Raw genomic sequence first — 20,038 nt, forward strand, 5'->3', positions numbered from 1 at the left:
CTCGAACAGGATCAGATTCATATGCTGGACGAGAAAACCCCAACTGCGGCGGTTGCTAACAGTTGCTGCTAATGTAATCGCTCTTCCAAACAGCATCCAATTTGAGCAAAACCAGTTGCATCCTAACCTGTGGTTACTCGTGCTTTAGGTACGTGGGCTATGCACGACTCCATTAATAAAATACATAGGAATACAAAATAAAAGTTAAACGAATTATTTAATAAAAAGGGTTCTATTCTAACATCTGTAACTGATACAGACGACAGAGAATTAGGCTGAATAATGTTTATTCAAGAAAGGGCATCTCATATAAACGGGAAGTGGTCCTACGATACTCAATTAAAATACAGATAGAAAATATCCTTAGCAAATGCAGTAAAATTACATTGAGAGAGTTACTAGAATGATAGCAGAAGCCGCAAACTTAATATTCATCAAAGACTCGTGAAAAATAAATCCATTTCATGATCACAATACACTAAATATTGATTAGCACGAAACAGTTCAGAGTTTAACATGGTGATTCAAAAACTGAAACACTCGATACCAAGAACAGTAACTCATACTCCGCCTATCTTAGTTCCATAGCACAAACGGGAAAGTTACAGTCCTACATAGGAGCATGTTCAAACCTCTCAAACTATAGGTCTCTTCAGAACTTAAAGTATGTTAGTGGCTGTTCATCACTCGTAATCAATTGCCAAACGAAAGAATACCCCTTGTTATCAAAGGCAGGTCTGTCCCCAGGAATCACATTTGTAAAAAGTGTCCAGTATCTCTCCCTTGAGGTCTTCATTCGAAAAGCCCCAGGTTTCACTTGACTCCCATAGTTTTCGCTACTGTCTGTATTTCCATTGGGTGAAACTGTTTCCCGCCGAAAATACATGTTCCTAAGTTCTGCAGACATGATTTAATTCAACTTGAACATTGGACTAAACCAGTATATTGCAAGAATATTTAAATAAAGAAATGTTATAAACATTTCGATATACTCATATCATTTACAACGAATATAAATAAAGGTTTATCCATATTGGTTCAAATGGCTCTGAGCACTATGGGACTTAACTTCTGAGGTCATCAGTCCCCTAGAACTTAGAACTACTTAAACCTAACTAACCTAAGGACATCACACACATCCATGCCCGAGGCAGTTATTCATATTGAATAAGTCAGTATTCTTGCACAAGTGTACTCATGACAATGATGAAAAACTGTCTTTAAATATTGCTTAAACAACTGTATATACCTGCTTGTCAGAAACATCTTTTGAGACTCTTTTACAACGATGATGTCATGTGAGACATGCGGCTGACCAGTTGTTAAATTACCATGGTTTTCTATTATCAATTGCAATAGACATTTAAATGAAGCTACTGATAAAACAGTAAACTGTTCATTAAATGAATACACAATGACAGCAAAATTTGAGGTATTTATGCTCTATTCATTTACTGTATGATTATGGAGGCTGTGATGTTGTGCGGAAAATTTGCGTAATGAAAAGATATAAAAACTTAATAAGTCAGGAAATAAAGTATATACAGATACATAGCATTCATAGATGATAGTTAAGTGCAGTGCTATCATCTGAGATATCATATATCGAAATTGCATGAAATATTTAAAAGTTGATAATTCAAAGGTTCATTGTGAAAATATTTATTCACTGTGAAATATTAAATCTGTAGTTTTAGACACGTTGAAAATATTGTCGTGTCACTAGATACACCTCATTTTTCTGAGATCGCAGATGTATTCAGATTTGCTTTAATACTTGACTATGAAATATTATAGGCTCTCAGAGAGCTGTATGAAGCCACAATTCAGCTTGTCTGACACTCCACCATTTCTAGGATCATAGTCTCTCCTCTTAAGCAATCGTCCTTCGTCAAAATCCCCCATGCAGCCATGCCTCATTTCAACAGGACAACTCTCGTCCTACTACTGCTGCCAATTCCCGAACATGCCTTGCAGCTGTTGGTACTCTGATGTGACCAGCCTCATTGCCCAATCTCTCCTCTATCGCATATGTGTGGGATGCTATAGAGCATGTCATCAGGACTCCAACTCCACCCAGAAATTTGTAGGATCCGTGCCCTCAGGTGTAAGCAAATGCGATTGAGTATCCCAGTATTGTATCCGAGATTTGTACAACTACATGCTGCACGTCTTGATTCTTGTATTCGCAACCTTATGGGCTCAACACTTTACCAGCACATACGTTTGTGTCCATGTAACACGATACGTGCTGGTCCTTCCAAGTTTAAAGTGTAATCATTTCTTAAATGTGCCAGCAATGATAGCAATCCGCCTTGTCCTTCTGCGAGCAGCTCTATTGACGATGATGAGTGTGTTTACGTTTCGTAATATATGGTCACAACCGTCACACCACCATCCTAGTAGGAATGGAACCAAAGTGTCACTCCATTTAAGACATCTTTCAATGGAAAAGCATGTGCCTTGATATAATTAGATGATAATAATCTGAAAATGGGTCAAAATGATGTGGGAAGAGAGCACATATTCTGCCAGGACATACATAGCACATCTGCTTGAGTTTTTACTTTTTTCTAGCAGAGAAGACGAAAATGTGGAAGCCCAGTGTGTGCGTGTGTGTGTGTGTGTGTGTGTGTGTGTGCATTTCACAGGACGTCTGGGCAAAAGAACAAAGTCATGACTTTCTTGATATGTGCAGTATATTAGTTTGGATGTGAACAAAACCAAATACTTTCTATCTGTCATTTTTATTTTTTCCAGGAGTTTCACATGCGGGAGAGTTACCATTGCTTTTCTACGGAAAAAATCAAGAGTATAACTTCGATCCTGAATCAGAAGAAGACAAAGTGCGCAGAAATATGCTGCGGCTCTGGACGAATTTCGCAAAATATGGGTACATGTTTTTTCTGATTGAAGCTTGGATCACTGAAGATGCTCGTTTTCGGAAAGAGATTGCACATTTACTGAATTTCAATCACTAGTTACTGCATACTGCCAGAGTACGAGAAGGCAGCTGCAGCTGAAACTAAGAGCATTAACAACTCTTTTAGAAACCAGGTGATTCGAGAGTATCCGAGAATTCTTATGTTAAACAACAGCTTCAGACTTTACCGGGAATAGAGAACATTTTATCCTACATAATACATTGCACTGCTGCAGACCGACTACACTCCGACTACATTCTGTCACTACGTTAAAATACCTCAAGGTAAAACGATAGATACTCATTTTATACAGGAATAGAGGACTCAGCCAAACATATCAGTAGGAATATCAATCAACATAAAGTAATATGGGCGGAATGTACTGCTGTACCAGTATGACGGGAGTTAGATCCACTGACTGAACATGGCAGCCATTGTCACATACCAAAAAGCAAAGAAGACATAGCGATTTGATTCATAATCTCTATACGCCAGTACATAACTGTTACATTTATCTCTCTTTCTGTTGCCTGAATATACTATCTCCTCTTTAGTTTACACTTAAGTTACGTAAAAGATAATGAATGTGAGTCTTGTGATGTGCATAGTAACATCGATTTAACTACAGATTTGATTCGGTAGTGTAAAATGCGTGCTAGGCAGTGTGAACACATTTATTTTTTATTCATTGAGTGTCAGTGGTAGATCGTGACTCGTACCAAAACGATGCATTTACTTCGACTGGTACGTCGTTACCCGACTTACTATTTTTGCTTTTGTGCTGACTGGTAACGAATCTAAATTGCCCCTCAGTCATGCCAAAACTGTTGCCTGATTTCAACGTATTAATGGTGCGACGACTCTGGTACACCTAAAAATGGCGTAGTTCCACTACCAGTGAATTATGGCGCACTTTGATCTTGAGCTCGGTCATTGATCTTCAAAATCATTATGTAACCATCCTTACAAAGGTCTTGCATGATGTCAGGGATGATATTGAACTTTAACACCATCATCCGGACGGTGACATCATCATCCTTATCAGTTGGAAGCCACACCTCTTAAACCTATCCCCTTTTATCCCCTGCCAGTCATTGCACAGTCTTAAAATGAAACAACCAACTAAAAACTGAAGATGGCTGAAACTGTTAAATTACGTTAATGGGCAATTAGAAACCCTCTCCATCTTCCCTTCTGCCCCCCTAAGCTCAGCCACTCATAGCGCTGTATTAAAACGAGGAAAAAAAAAACAAGTTTGGGCAAGGAGCCCAATTTTGCTAGCGGTAAATTTAAAATCCCTCCTCTTTCCAACCAATCATAGCATAGTATTAAAATGATGTTTAAAATGGAGTGAAATTACATTATATCTGGCCTACACATGAAATCACATACATACCTTAACCTCTCTCCCACCTGTTATTTCCGGTCAATCGTGGCAAAGTGTTTATACCCCAAAATGTATTATAGCCCCTTCCTCTCCTCTTTCCAACTAATCAGAGCGTAGTATTAGAAAATATGAAAATTGTGGTAGTGGGAAATTGCAAACCGTCTCTCTCTTACGTGCTTTACACCCCCGTCTCCTCCTGCCTTTCCCCTACCTGTCAGAGTGTACTGTTTAAATGATAACTTAAAAACAGCGTCAGATTACGATATTTACAACGCATACTTCACCTCCCCGTCTCTCATCTCCAACCAACCAGAGCGCAGAAGTAAAATTATGTGCCAGAAAAGCTCTGAAAGAATTACGTACCCTCAGCAGAAAAGTCGAGGATAAGCATTATTTCAGTGAAAGATAATATTTCCGAAACGTATTTACATGCGTCTGGTATAATATTATTCTTATGATGCATAAAAATGTTTAGCTACAACATTTTCTTTGAAAGTCAAAGACGATTCTGCACATAATCATACATCTGCCGTGATATTAAGAGAATTAAGTTGAAAAATATGCACGCACGCACGCACACACACACACACACACACACACACACACACACACACACACACACCTCTCTATTATACACGTCAAATTCTGTAATCGTTACAAACATGTGATCCCTCTCTCTGTTTCATACGCCAAATTCTATACTCCTTACAAATAAGAGATCTCTCTCATGCAAAGTGATCGTTCTCTCTCTCTGTCCTTATAGCCTGCCCCCTCCCCTCTCTCTCTCTCTCTCTCTCTCTCTCTCTCTCACACACACACACACACACACACATACACATAAACACAGTGGTAAAAAGTGAATGGTAAATATTGTACAATAACACTAACTTTTGTCGATAAATGCTAATTGTAAACACTATTTACAAAATGGTAAATGATTAACAGAAAATGCTTAACGCTAAAAAGTGTTAAACACACAATGGTATATGGTATTTCCTAAATAGCATACCCTAAACTGTGAATGGTACATGCTTTCGTAACATGCCAAAGTAATTACAGATCTCAATGAAAATTTAACTTGCATAAAACTGATTAAAATGACTTGTGTGAAAGTCGGATATGATTGTTATAACAAATACAAAACCACTATCTAAATCACAACTTTTTATTGGCAACTACCAGTTTCAGTATGCTTTGCATATCATCTTCACATTCGATGCCGGAAAGTGCAGTTTGTCAACAGTTGTGTGTGGTACCACACCCGGAGATGATCTGCAATGTAAATTGAACCAGGTAGACAGTAATAAAAAGTTGAGATCCACACGGTGCTAGTTCACTTATTATAACAAAGGTACATTGATTCCTAAGACATGGTGTCAGTTATAAAAGTGATTACGTACATAAACATACCCTTCACACAATATTAAAAGATTCCAAATTCAATCATGAATATACCAACATATCTCCGCATTTTATTCTGTAGTTCCCGTCTTTCTGCTTTTATACCTCAATCTTCCTGCTTTCCAGCAGGAAAATCTGTTTAGAAGTCAGAAGGCAGAATGGTTTTTCTTATGTGTACAATGACCATTTTACGGAAGAAGGATCACTCCACGAGATGTTCCGGGAAACACGCTGTCTCTTTACACATGTGCGTATTGGAGAAGAAGCGATTAAGCAGACTCGTCCTCCATCTTCACTTCCATACTTTGCGTTAACATATAATTTCCAATAAAAAAAATTTTTTTTAATGTACGTGAACAGTATTTAAAGCGATGGTGCACTTGCGTTAGGCGCAACGTTAACATAAAGCCTCTCAGCAGCGACCGTGGCCTTGTGACGGATATTTAGCAAGCAGCACTATCTCTCGCACATCGTCACATGGGCTAGCTCACCTGACTCGCAGAGTTCACTGTACAGCTGAAACTGGCTTTGTTATTTGACAAATATTTTCGATTGTTTTGCGGGAGCCGATAATCCAATACACACTGCTCAATCCATATAAAAAATTACGTGCACTACTTCCGAATGATCGTTTTTTACTGATTTTCCTCAACAGATGGAATGTCACCTGTCACTCAATTAATTTCGTCAGACATCCCAAACATTTCGGCAATAATCGAAGCTCCTCTCGTCAATGTATGCTGCTGTCTGTCGGTTTAGATTTGTTCTTGTTACAGCAAACATTCCTAGCAAATATCATAACACTTTAAAAATTAGTGCGAGAGATGTGCCTACCCTTTGCCTTTAGGGTGGTTTGAATTCTGCTGGGAGGACTTTCAAAGAGAGATCTGAATCTCTGTGGAAAATGACAGCCCATTCGTCCACGACAGCCGAAACCAGGGGTCCAGTCTGGAGCGAATTCCACGTTCTAACCAATCCTAACGGTGGTCCGTTCGGTTGAAGGCAAAGCTCTGAATAGGCCAGTCTATTTCAGGAATGTTGTGGTTCATAAACCATTGTCTCACCATTTGTGGTAGGGTACATTATCATTTTTTTACTCATGTAGTTCGAGCGAAATTGGTGAGGCGCGTTGCACACCCTTCTATTGTTCTATTTACATTTGGAGGAGATCTGCATAACTCTTTAAATATCATTTTCTTCTCCAAAAGTCTACAGAGGAAAAGAATCTTTAGCAGATCATCTGCATAAAACATTTTTATACCTTATATCTTTTTATACTTTTTTTACCATCAGTAGGCTTTCGTCTTAAACGGGTAGCAATTGTAACTGAATGTATTAGTGTTACATAGAGAAAATGAACTGTTTAAAGACATTTAAATTTCATAATTGATTGTTTAAGATTATGAGGATTTAAAGTCAGTCACTGTACATGACCATTCGGCTACGGCGCCATACCATCAACCGCTCTTCAAGAATCTCAAATATTGTATGCTTGCACAAGACGTTACATACACTTTCAAAGAAAAATCAGACAGCGACGTCCATTCTCATAATTATTCGTGGTGCAGCTGCCCAACATTTCAGCATTCGACACTGGTTTCTAGTTATCGTGGAGAGAGAGCTACAAAACATGACTTGGACCGTTTTATTTGAATTCCAACATGCATTCGAAGAAAAATGGCGCAAATTCAGTGTCATTTCCGGCTAACATTCAAAGAGAAATGGCATAATTTAAGTGCAGTTTTTATATTCGATATTTGCAGTGCACTGTAGCCCATTAGCACGTGATAAGCTGCTGATACTCGAAAACTCCAAACGAGCAGGCCTGTGAAGGCCCACCGGTACCGACTGACCGCCACGCCATCATCAGCAGCAGCAGGCGTTGCACACGTGCTTGTGAGACTCTTTTGTGAGGAAACATGAACCAACAGTTTAATCCAAAACCATAGGTAAATTTTTATAAGTATGTCCGAAAATTATGGGTAACAAGGCAAATTAGTGAAAATACTAGAACTTCATTCAAATAAAATGTATAATAGTTACTAATGGAAAAGATAATGAAAATCACAGACGGGCTCTGAACCCCAATGGCAGTTGAGGGATCAGTCTCATAGAAAATGTCTCAGATTATTTGGAACATCTGGTGAAACGTAGCAGTCTCTACATGATCTGATCATCAGTGGGTGGTCCCTACCAGATCATCACTAAATTGACACCTTTGTCAGGAAAACAGGCAGCGTTACACGATATTAGTGTAACACGCTCTGAATGTTATCAATTTCCTATGCAGTGTTCTTGTAATACTGAATGTTAGTGAAATGCACGTGCTTGACTACTTCCTTTACTTGTACAAAGGGCGTTCAAAACGTTTTGCACAGTCGTCTCTAATTTTTTCTTATTTTTTGCAGGAGGAGAATGAAATTTTTTGTGAACATACTTGGGAACATTTAGCTATACATTGAGCCTACTCAATGTAGCCTCCATTAGCTGTGACGCATCTGGCCCAACTTTCTTTCCCTGATGTAAATGCACTTTGCTAAAAATCTGAGGGTTGACTTTTACACCATCACTTGACACAGGAAATAAGGTCTTTCTCACTATCAAATCTTTTACCGCGCGGGTGGGCCTTCAGATGATCAAAGAGGCAAAAATCAGAGCCAAGTCCGGACCGTAGGGAGGATGAGGAACACATTTCCAACCCATTTTGCTGATTATCTCCTGCGTCTTATGGGCCGTATGGGGTTTGGCATTGTTATGGTGTAGTCTGATAAGCTGACCCTGAAGCTGTGATCTGTGGGTCTTGATGGCACGTCGCGGCTTGTCCAATGACAAACAGTAACGGTCCCAGTTAGTTGTGGAGCCAGGTCTCCTTATTCAGATCACTCACTGGCGTCGCTGGTCTACCGCATCGTGGACTGTTAAGTAGAGAGAAATCACCTTCTTAAAACCTCTGCAACCACCGCTGGATACTGCTGTGATCCACTGTGTCCTCCCCATAAACAGGGAGCAATATCCTGTGAATCGATGTGGCAGAGTCTTCGCCGATCTTGAAGAGGAACTCCATCACCGACCGTTGTCGCAAACTGACACCTACTTCACGGTCTATTATGGCTCACCTGTAAATAAAAGAAAATACTTTTATATACCAACTTACAGCTAAATGTTCCAAGAACGTCCACAAACAATTTCAATCTCCTCCTGGAAAAAATAAAAAAATTAGAGACGACTGTGCAAAACTTTTTGAATGCTCTTTGTGTATGGTTCAATTTGTTATTAGTAAATATCTTGTGATGAAAACTTTTAGCAAGAAACTTAGTGCTGCTCTTTACATTTATTTCCTAATATCTCTAGAAAATATAAATGATTATGCGTGTATTGTGTGTCTCAACAGGAACCCAACCCCTGAGGCTGATCCTGTGATTTGGGAACCATATGACCAGAGCAGCCGCAGCTACCTGCTGATGCAGGCCAACTTTACACTCGCCCACGACAGGATTGGTGAGCGCATGGCATTCTGGAGAGAGAACGTGCCACTGCTGCCATTTCCCGACGCCCAGTGATACACTATAAGAGGTACAAGCACAGCATGGGCAAAAAACATTTTTGTGAAACTACTGATAATTATATTGGAATATTCTTGCTAGAGTATTGGAACACTGGTAGACTACCGTCTCCAGAAGAATTATAACAAAATTTTGAAAATATCGAAAGAATGAAGGAAGTTCAATATTGACGATGTATTATCGCTTATGTCTACATTAATTCTACATACATTTACCTTTCAAGAGGTAAGTAAATACGATTTCTGTTTCCTGTTACAGATATGCACAGCAAAGGAGGAAAGGAAAAACATCAGACTACAGCTGAGTACTGAGTGTCAGCAGGGAAATCACCCAGGAATCTACTGGACCACTGTGAAACCCATCACGTAAAATTGATCGTCAATGCGGTTTCAGGCGTCAATTCATATAATTCAGACACATTCACCACATAAATATCAAGAAATTTCTGTGGGCATTGGAAGTGCAGCGGATAGTTACAAACTGCAATAATGCGTGGCATACATTAATGTATATTGTACAAAGGATTTTTTCAGTAATCCTTTCTTTCAGTACAGAGAATTTTGAATACAAATATTATGCACTAATTCACTGTGTCACTTATTATCTACTCATACACGATAATCCTGAGAAAAAGTGATTTCTTGACCGATGTGAAAGCCGATGACGTAAGTTAATTGAGAACTAATTTAAAATGCTACCAACGTAGTAACTTTGGAAGTGACACGCATTGTCTCTGCCCCTGCTGGCGATGGACCACCCCTCAGCACTCCTCACTGGAATTCTTAGGAAGCGACTTGAAGCTGCTCAGCAGAGTCACTTTTAAAAACTAGCATATAGTGCAAATTATACTGTTATACAAAAATCATTTAATTTCCACTTAGCGTTCAGTAGCTACTAATATCAATTACCAGTGGCACTTCTAGATCGTGAACGTCCGATATGGTGAATATAAATATATAAATGGTGGAGAAAAAGTGTGTTAAATTTAGTTTATAATTCTGAAACATCCATTGTGGAGTACAAGGCAGATTAAAATAATCATACGTGCCAGTCACTTATATAGCCTCCCGCGACGTGTTTCCAGGACGACTTAAACCCTCGTCAGTGGCTTGCAACCGCATTTCTTTTCCTCTGTGTGGCATCTAGTCTATCTCATTTTTCAGTTTCAGCGTGTTACAGATAAAGGCACCCTGTAGGTCGTTATAGTGGTTTTGTTTGTTAAATCGGTACCAATTGTAGCAAATTATCTCTGAGAGCCTAAGGAGCAAGTAAGGTCACACGTATTTAAAGCCGGAAATGCATCTCCAGTTAAAGATGGAGAGGTGGACGTTAAACATCTTGGCAGTTTAGGTTTCAGTGATTGAAAATACCCTTCACAAAACAACTGGTAAATGGGGATGTTAAGTCTTTACTAGTATTTTAACTCCACAGTCAAGGGGACAATGATGTTTTCGACAACTTCCACTACCAGTATCACTTACAACACATGTAGGACTTATTACCTATGTACCTGACTCTGCAGCAAACAGTAGCATACACGTCATGCATGTCCTCTTCATTGTGGTGCTAAAACTCTAGTACATTGAGAAAATTGCTGTTCGAGTGATGTGAGTAGACAGTCTATGTTCTTTCTGCACACTTTAATTAATGGGACATTTACACAAATTGGCTGCAAGGTTTCCCTCTAAGGTCAAGGTGAAGATGAATGTTGCCAGCAAGTTTACACACTATGAATTACAAGACGGTGGTGGAATAGATGGTGGAGTATGGCAGCGTGCAACAGAACGTGACAGGCTATGACCTCACAAGATGGCAGACTGTGGCAGCCTGTGGCATAACAAGACTACTAACAAGATGACATACTATGATGTCAGATAGTTCCTGGTGCTGTAGCCGCTTACCAACTAAGTCACTTTTGTTCTATTTGCTCTAAAGGAAGAACCATGAAATGTAAACAGAGATCTGCTACCACCACTGTCAGAATGATAACATATTCGAATGCAATTATTGTTATTACCAACCAATTCCTCTCACTGTTCATTGTGTACAAGTACTTACGGATTTTCTTCTTTTCAACAGCAGAACAGCGTTCTGATACAGCACTAGCTACCATGCTGGAGCAGGGCACACATCTATTCCAGCATCTATTGGCTGCCCCAGCCATCGAGACACAGCAGTTATTATACAGGTTACGAGATATATCTGATCAAGACACATGAACTGCAGTTAATAGGTGTTACTCTGTGCCACAACATATAATTTGACTGTCTGCGGATCAAAGCAAGTAAATGTAGGCATAAGGACAGAGAGTTATTGCCAGGTAATAATGGAAATTGAGAATCGCAAACGCAGTGTTAAAGTGCAGTTTAATCAAAGAGTTGGAGTAAGCTACGTTGTGTAATGTCCAACATCAGTGCTCCAATTACTACAGAGTATTATCCATCTCTTCTAGACATAAAGTGCTTGGGTTTGAAGCTATCGTATGGTTATGAAACACTCGAGGTAGCGGCTGGAGACTCTTCTATTTATCCGAGTCATTCAAGCATTATGAACTTATATGACGGAGGGTGTGCACTATGGGCTGCCTACAACACACTGAGAGAGTGACAGCCATATGTTAAAGCCGTATTCAGTGATTTTCTGTGTAATCTGCATGATCACAGTGGACATGTGAATAACTAAGAGTAGCGAATTATTTCATGTGTCTACACAGTAACAAAGTTAGATACTGCCCACTACAACTGATATCTTCAACTACTCCTTAACCACAAGCGTTTTCTCTGAGGCCAGAAAAACGGGATTAGTAAAGCCACTTCCTAAAAACGACGTTCCTGCAGCACCATCCGATTCCTGACCTATTTGCATTCTTCCCGCACGGCTCGAGGCCTTAGAATATATTTATAGTCCGTGACTGGCTAACAAATTACCTAACTACAAAGAACCTACTAGATGAATACCATTCAGGTAGACATAAGCATCACAGCACAACATGGGCCTTGATGAAGGCAACAGATGATGTTAAGCTTGCACAAGAGGCAACTATCATTTACTTCTTAGACTTCAGTAAGGAATTTAACCATGTTGACTTTGCCATTTTACTTACCAGTGTTAACAGTCAATATCTCACCAAGTTCATTGCAATGGTTTCGCTAATACCTGACGTCTCGTCAGCAGCGCGTCATGTCTGGAACCGCAAAGTGATAATGGAGGAAAGTAATATCAGATGCCCAAGGATTCAATATTAGGTCCAGTACCCGTTTCATTGTATGCAAATTCTGTGTCATCAATTTTGTTCTTCTGCAAATACGGCAAGTACTCTGATTTCCATCAGTTGTATCCAAGTGAAAACCCAATAAACGTGAAGATAGCAGTAGAGAATTTAAGTAACGACCTGAGTGCACTGTCAAAATGAATACAGGATGTAGGATTAAATCCCAGCTCATCCATAATCACTACTCTACATGGTATTGGGATAGAATGTGTTGCAAATACTGTTTCTTAGTGTGGGAAATACCTAGCAGTGGCAAGAGGAAGTGGCAAATACAGGCTTAAACAACGTTCCTTAGCCGAGTCACTTTCTAAATTAAGTGGTGATGGTGCTTTTATTAAGAGTTTACACTACTACCGGAGTGAACTCACATTTTCAGTCTGTTAATACACACCCCGTGATCACTGTCTACATTCTATGTTGCAGTATTTGTGTGGAAGACCACTTCACTTGGAAGCAATACCAAACTTTGATTTATATACCATGTATAGCTTTTAACATGTATATCATTAGCGATTCTTGTGTGTGTGTGTGTGTGTGTGTGTGTGTGTGTGTGTGTGTGTGTGTTATGAGGAGTGACAGTAATGTGATCGGTGAGATCGTGTTTTTAACATCTGGTCGCTTATACGATGATTACATCTCTTTTTATAAGGCACACTGATATCACTCACAAGAAAAACAATTGAAGCATGTCCATGCAACGTGTTGGGGTGTAAGATTTGTGTGGTCTACCTTCCAACATGTGCAAAAAAATTAACTATGTCTGGTCACGAGGGACGTATGGTTTTGTCGTGGGAGATTGAGTGCACCGATAGCCACCTAGCAGTGGCAAGAGGAAGTGGCAAATATAGGCTTAAACAACGTTCCTTAGCCGAGTCACTTTCTAAATTAAGGGACTTGCAGTGGCAAGTGTAAGGGAATGAAGGATTTTGTGTGGAAAATTATTTCATAAGAGGGATACAGATATTGATATTTCCAGAGGCACAGTCACCAGGGAAAAGTATTTCTGATACTTTGCTCGTTGTCGAATGTCATCAGATAGCAACTGCAATCGTAATATTTGATTGTAATTACAGTGATAAATATGTTGTTGCTTTCCTTGCACGGAGCCATTTTGCGTGTGGGGCGCATGGCGGAAGTAGTCTATGTTTGGAAAGAGTGGACATTTCCAGCTTAAGGCTCTTGCGAGTGGCAGGTACAAAAAAAATTCCAGCCAGATGGCTAGTCGATTCCTCCACCGCAAATGCAGTGGCAAGTCCGAGGGGTGCCCTCTGGATACCTAAATAGCAGACTAATACGCAGTATGCATTGGGCTGTCTGCGCATCACCTCTATTGCATGTATTCTCCATGGATAATTGAGCATTTCACTAACGATCACTGCCAAGGGTTGGCGCTGGACTTATGGGGTGATAACACTCGAATTTCCGCCACTTCGGTCATCCCTGGATGTCTTCCATCACAGGGGATGATGGTGCACTATGGTATACACACTCGCCCACGAAAGAGTCGGTGGTTGTAACGTATGTTTTCTTTGACCTCTGAGCGTTGGTGATGGTAGTGTATGAGTGGATTGGCGTGCTGGGTGTGAACATTGGGCAGGGGCGTGCGGGATATGAGAGTGTCTCAGCAATCGCCAACATCTAGCCATGATCACCACTGCTACAGATTGGATCGTTTAAGTGTGTTATGTTTAGTGCTTCTCCATACAATGAATTGAACTCTCCTTGCAGAGGTATTTGTAGTGGTCTCTAGCCTATCATGTAGTAGGCCCTTCCTCCTCCTTTTGAAAGTCGTGATGAGAAGAAATTTAGAAATATTGCTCTTTAAATACTGTATCGGAACGTCAAATTAGCGATTGATCAATTTCTTGTTTCTGATAGTAGCTGTTGCGAGCGCGCATCTGTCCCATCCCTTCCACAAATATTTTGAGGACATATCACCGAACTGAGTTGAAATCTGAAATTTCCAGCTATCTCAAACGTATGGACTTCCTACCAGATGACCTAACTGTGCTAGTGTCCACCAATACAAAGCAACAGGGAAAAAATCCGGTAGGATTTGGAAACAGGGCAGTTACAGGATCGAATAATGCCAAATATACTAGTCCTAGTATCCACCGATAGGATGCAAGGAAAAACTGGGTTCACACAAAGGGTGTCGATGTAGTTAATTACTCAATCAATCTGGTAGAGTGAGGGAATATTTCTGAAACAGCCACAGCTGGGGTTTTACCAGGTATCCACCAAAGTGGAACCTCACATGTCGAGCGTAATTCGTTCCAGAAACCTACTTGTAGTGCGAAACACTAGTTAAGCGAAACAATTTATCCCACATGAATTAATCTAAAGTAAGATAAGCGTTCCATAGAGAAAAAGAACTAACAGTTTTATCTTATGCATCACATTCTTTAAAAAAATGATACATAGAGTGTTATGTACTTTGATATTCACAATACATAACTAATTCTTTTTTACTAGCAAACTATCTATAGTCATTGGCTGCTGCTAACGCTTCTACACCTGGCGAAAATGCAACACAGCATTATCATTAAATAAATATAGTAAATATCATTAAATAAATATAATATAATGTAGCCACTGCTTTATTGGGATGATAATTTTCGATGTACAATGCAACCGATTCCAATGTTTTCATCATTTCTCTTATTATGCCAGAAGGTTGCTGTACTGCTGTTACCGCCGTGTCCTCAGCTGAAGAACTCCTCTCGACAACTTTCTGCTATGAAACACACTGCAACTCCATCAGCTCTTTGGTGTTCATTTTCTTGCTATGATCTTTCACAAGCTCATCGATATCATTGTTATCCACTCCCAGTCCCATGCTCTTGGTCAAGGACACAATTTCGTTGACTACGTGTTCTACAGGTACTGACTCAAATGCCTCAGAGTCACATTCGACAAGGCATTCTGGCAAAAGTTCTTTCCAGGCGGAAATGAGAAATCTCTTGGTAACACCTTCGACAAGCATTTTAAAGGTCTCTGCTGCCTTTGGTTGGGAACTGGCTGCTTTGCTGTGCCTTGTAACGCTGTGGTTGTCAGCCCTTCTCTTACACTTCTCGAACCACCCACTGCTTCCCTTAAACACTTCCACAGTTTCTGAGGATCCTGGCGTCTTCTTAACGAGTTCCGCGCAAATCTTTCTCGCCTTCTTACAAATGATGTTCTCGTTAACAGCGTCACCTTGCAATTGCTTTTCATTTATCCATGCAAGGAGTAACCTTTTGACATCGTTCAGAATACGAAGTCGTTGTTTAGATACTCTTGCCACTACCTTTGATTCGTCTATCTTCTTAATCTTGTCCTTGTTCTTGAGGATAGTGCAAACAGTTGATGTAGACTGATTTTATGTGCGTACTAAATCAGCAACGCTCACAACACATTCGAGTTTTCAAATATTTTATGTTTCATATCGAAGCTTATTATCTTACTCTTACAGTTGCCTTCATGTGGCTTTATCTTTGGTGACATTTAGACGAAGTTTATTAAAATCTGCACACAAAAAACGCTATGTTAAAACAAGTTTAGAAAAATGTGTCACCGTATGCTGCATTGAGATGGTAGTAGAAGGAGCGCTAAATCCAGACTGCAGTACGTACTAAAGATGTTGCTCATATGCGCTGCCGACAGTGAAAGATGCTCGTTAAGCGAGGTCCCACCGTACTTTGTTGAGGACCAGGTTGGGGTTAGTGCGGCACATGAACATTTCCCCCGTCACTGGCGAACAGCTGATGACATCACACTAAATCGTCATCACTCGTTACGCGCCGGTCGGTGTGGCCGAGCTGTTCTAGGCGCTTCAGTCTGGAACCGCGTGACCGCTACGGTCGCAGGTTCCAATCCTGCCTCGGGCATGGCTGTGTGTGATGTCCTTAGGTTAGTTAGTTGTAAGTAGTTCTGGGGGACGGATGACCTCAGCAGTTAAGTCCCATAGTGCTCAGAGCCATTTGAACCATTTTTGAACTCGTTAAGCGAAACATCGCTCGTTAAGCGAGTCATTTTTTTACAATTTGTTTTGCTCGTTATGCGACTTTCTCGTCATAGGAGGTGCTCGTTAAGCAAGGTTACACCGTACTTTGTTGAAGACCAGGGTGGGGTCAGTGCGGCACATGACAGAAACTAACTGCTCCTTCTTGAATATCTTTGTCGCATCAGCTACAGTTTTCCATTGCAGTGGAAGTGTTAGAAAATATGTATGTACCGGGTACCAGGAACAAGTCTGCATGAGTGGCTTATGAGGGGGTGGGTGGGAGAGGGATGGAAAGGAGGAGGTGTCAGGGGACAGGGACGTCTTGGTGTATGTGTGTGTGTGTTTGCATACGTTGATTCACACAAACATGAAGCATCCTCTTCAGAGTGTTTGAGAGAGAGAGAGAGAGAGAGAGAGAGAGTGGGAAAGCACGTATTTTGGGAGGAATTCCTTAGCTATTAATATCAAAGGGCTGCCACAACCTGAAGATTTTCTTCGTGGTATTAGCGTAGCTGCTGGTCTGTATGCCACATTATGTGGCTGCTGCACGATGCTGCTGACAGTAGTCACAGGTTGCAAGCAGGCGAAGTGTGGACTAAGCATGAGGGAGTACGTGAACTGGGCCTGGGAAGCTGCTGGGACGTGGGCACACAATACCGTGTCTGTCAGTGCGAAAGCTTTTTAACAGTATGGTTATGTGTGGCCCACCCGGTTGGCTGTGCGATCTAACGCACGGCTTTCCGGGCGTGAAGGAGCGCCTGGTCCCCGGCACGAATCCGCCCGGTGGACTTGTGTCGAGGTCCGGTGAACCGGCCAGTCTGTGGAATATTTCTTAGGCGGTTTTCCATCTGCCTCGGCGAATGCGGTCTGGTTCCCCTTATTCCGCCTTAGTTACACTATGTCGGCGATTGCTGCGCGAACAAGTTCTCCACGTACGTGTACACCACCATTACTCTACCACGCAAACATAGGGGTTACACTCGTCTGGTGTGAGACGTTCCCTGGGGGGTCCACTGGGGGCCGAACCGCACAATAACCCTGGGTTCGGTGTGGGGCTGCGGAGGGGTGAAGTGGACTGCGGTAGTCATCGTGGGTTTGTGGACCACTGTGGCTGCGGCGGGGACGGAACTTCTCCGTCGTTTCTAGGTCCTCGGTTACCGTACAATACAATAACACACAATAATTATGAGTGGCGAGTTATGTTTATGGTATTCCTTGCGTGACTGAGAAACAAGCGGTCGATTTAATTTCTTCTTCTCGACGTATTTTAGAAGACCTGCATCTACCAATACACCAGAGAATGATGAGCAAGAGAGCTCCAACCCATGCAAACTGAATTTTATAAATAAACTACACTCCCGGAAATGGAAAAAAGAACACATTGACACCGGCGTGTCAGACCCACCATACTTGCTCCGGACACTGCGAGAGGGCTGTACAAGCAATGATCACACGCACGGCACAGCGGACACACCAGGAACCGCGGTGTTGGCCGTCGAATGGCGCTAGCTGCGCAGCATTTGTGCACCGCCGCCGTCAGTGTCAGCCAGTTTGCCGTGGCATACGGAGCTCCATCGCAGTCTTTAACACTGGTAGCATGCCGCGACAGCGTGGACGTGAACCGTATGTGCAGTTGACGGACTTTGAGCGAGGGCGTATAGTGGGCATGCGGGAGGCCGGGTGGACGTACCGCCGAATTGCTCAACACGTGGGGCGTGAGGTCTCCACAGTACATCGATGTTGTCGCCAGTGGTCGGCGGAAGGTGCACGTGCCCGTCGACCTGGGACCGGACCGCAGCGACGCACGGATGCACGCCAAGACCGTAGGAGCCTACGCAGTGCCGTAGGGGACCGCACCGCCACTTCCCAGCAAATTAGGGACACTGTTGCTCCTGGGGTATCGGCTAGGACCATTCGCAACCGTCTCCATGAAGCTGGGCTACGGTCCCGCACACCGTTAGGCCGTCTTTCGCTCACGCCCCAACATCGTGCAGCCCGCCTCCAGTGGTGTCGCGACAGGCGTGAATGGAGGGACGAATGGAGACGTGTCGTCTTCAGCGATGAGAGTCGCTTCTGCCTTGGTGCCAATGATGGTCGTATGCGTGTTTGGCGCCGTGCAGGTGAGCGCCACAATCAGGACTGCATACGACTGAGGCATACAGGGCCAACACCCGGCATCATGGTGTGGGGAGCGATCTCCTACACTGGCCGTACACCACTGGTGATCGTCGAGGGGACACTGAATAGTGCACGGTACATCCAAACCGTCATCGAACCCATCGTTCTACCATTCCTAGACCGGCAAGGGAACTTGCTGTTCCAACAGGACAATGCACGTCCGCATGTATCCCGTGCCACCCAACGTGCTCTAGAAGGTGTAAGTCAACTACCCTGGCCAGCAAGATCTCCGGATCTGTCCCCCATTGAGCATGTTTGGGACTGGATGAAGCGTCGTCTCACGCGGTCTGCACGTCCAGCACGAACGCTGGTCCAACTGAGGCGCCAGGTGGAAATGGCATGGCAAGCCGTTCCACAGGACTACATCCAGCATCTCTACGATCGTCTCCATAGGAGAATAGCAGCCTGCATTGCTGCGAAAGGTGGATATACACTGTACTAGTGCTTACATTGTGCATGCTCTGTTGCCTGTGTCTATGTGCCTGTGGTTCTGTCAGTGTGATCATGTGATGTATCTGACCCCAGGAATGTGTCAATAAAGTTTCCCCTTCCTGGGACAATGAATTCACGGTGTTCTTATTTCAATTTCCAGGAGTGTATGTATGCTTCCCTATGTAGTTGACATTTTTGTCGTGAAATCCTACCTCTCCAGCAGAGACCCTCCAATTTCCAGGTGATGGAGGAAAGGGAAGGGCTGCGGATGTACCAGGGAGCGAACGGTTAACTAATTGTTCAGTTTCATTAATTAGTCCAAGGGCAGGATGGGGCTATTTGAATAACGTAGGCCTGAAAGAGTGCTTCTGTCGGCGTTAGGGGGGTGGGGGGCTCCCTAAACCATGGGGGAGAGTGGAGAGGGAGGGCTGGAGGGTTTCTCAGACGGCCGTATGATCCCCAGGGGTCAAATAAACTCCAGGGGCTCATGAACCACTTAGCAGAACAACATGTCAAGGGGAGGGGCTGGGGGAGTGTTTAATGAAAAACAACTTATTGGAACAATGGGTTAATGCCATAAATGAATCAAATGTCAGAATTTAACTAACTTACATATCAATTTGATATAAAAATTGCACCAGCAGCCCCCTTGCCCTACTAGTATCAATACCTCTGCAGTTTCCTTATTCAGGAGTCGGTCATTTGCTGAGGACTATTCCCAATGACATCTGTGCAGCAGCAACAGGAAACGTCTCAGGAATTGAGGAATCACCACCGGAATGTTACTATTGTCCCCATGAAGCAATAGCACGTCATCGACAGATGACAGTTCGTTTCAGTGATACTACTAGCCTCACACTTTGCAGTTGCACAGTTGTTCGTGGTCAGCTGGCGAAC

General features: G+C 42.3%; 1 protein-coding gene across 4 annotated transcripts in view; it reads left to right on the plus strand.

Annotated features, from left to right (window-relative positions):
- The window catches only part of LOC126176801 (acetylcholinesterase-like), a 239,290-nt gene extending 229,466 nt beyond the window's left edge, over positions 1 to 9,824 (plus strand). For 3 of the 4 annotated variants that reach the window (XM_049923981.1, XM_049923982.1, XM_049923980.1), the window contains exons 9-11: positions 2,761 to 2,893; positions 9,104 to 9,285; positions 9,534 to 9,824. In XM_049923981.1, the coding sequence (XP_049779938.1) occupies positions 2,761 to 2,893; positions 9,104 to 9,272 (302 nt within the window). In that variant the 3' untranslated portion in view covers positions 9,273 to 9,285; positions 9,534 to 9,824. The remainder of the gene's footprint in view (positions 1 to 2,760; positions 2,894 to 9,103; positions 9,286 to 9,533) is intronic. The other variant, XM_049923979.1, reaches the window with a different exon arrangement.
- The last annotated feature ends 10,214 nt before the right edge of the window (positions 9,825 to 20,038 follow it).

The sequence above is a fragment of the Schistocerca cancellata genome, chromosome 3, assembly GCF_023864275.1.
Source record: "Schistocerca cancellata isolate TAMUIC-IGC-003103 chromosome 3, iqSchCanc2.1, whole genome shotgun sequence".
Classification (NCBI taxonomy): domain Eukaryota; kingdom Metazoa; phylum Arthropoda; class Insecta; order Orthoptera; family Acrididae; genus Schistocerca; species Schistocerca cancellata.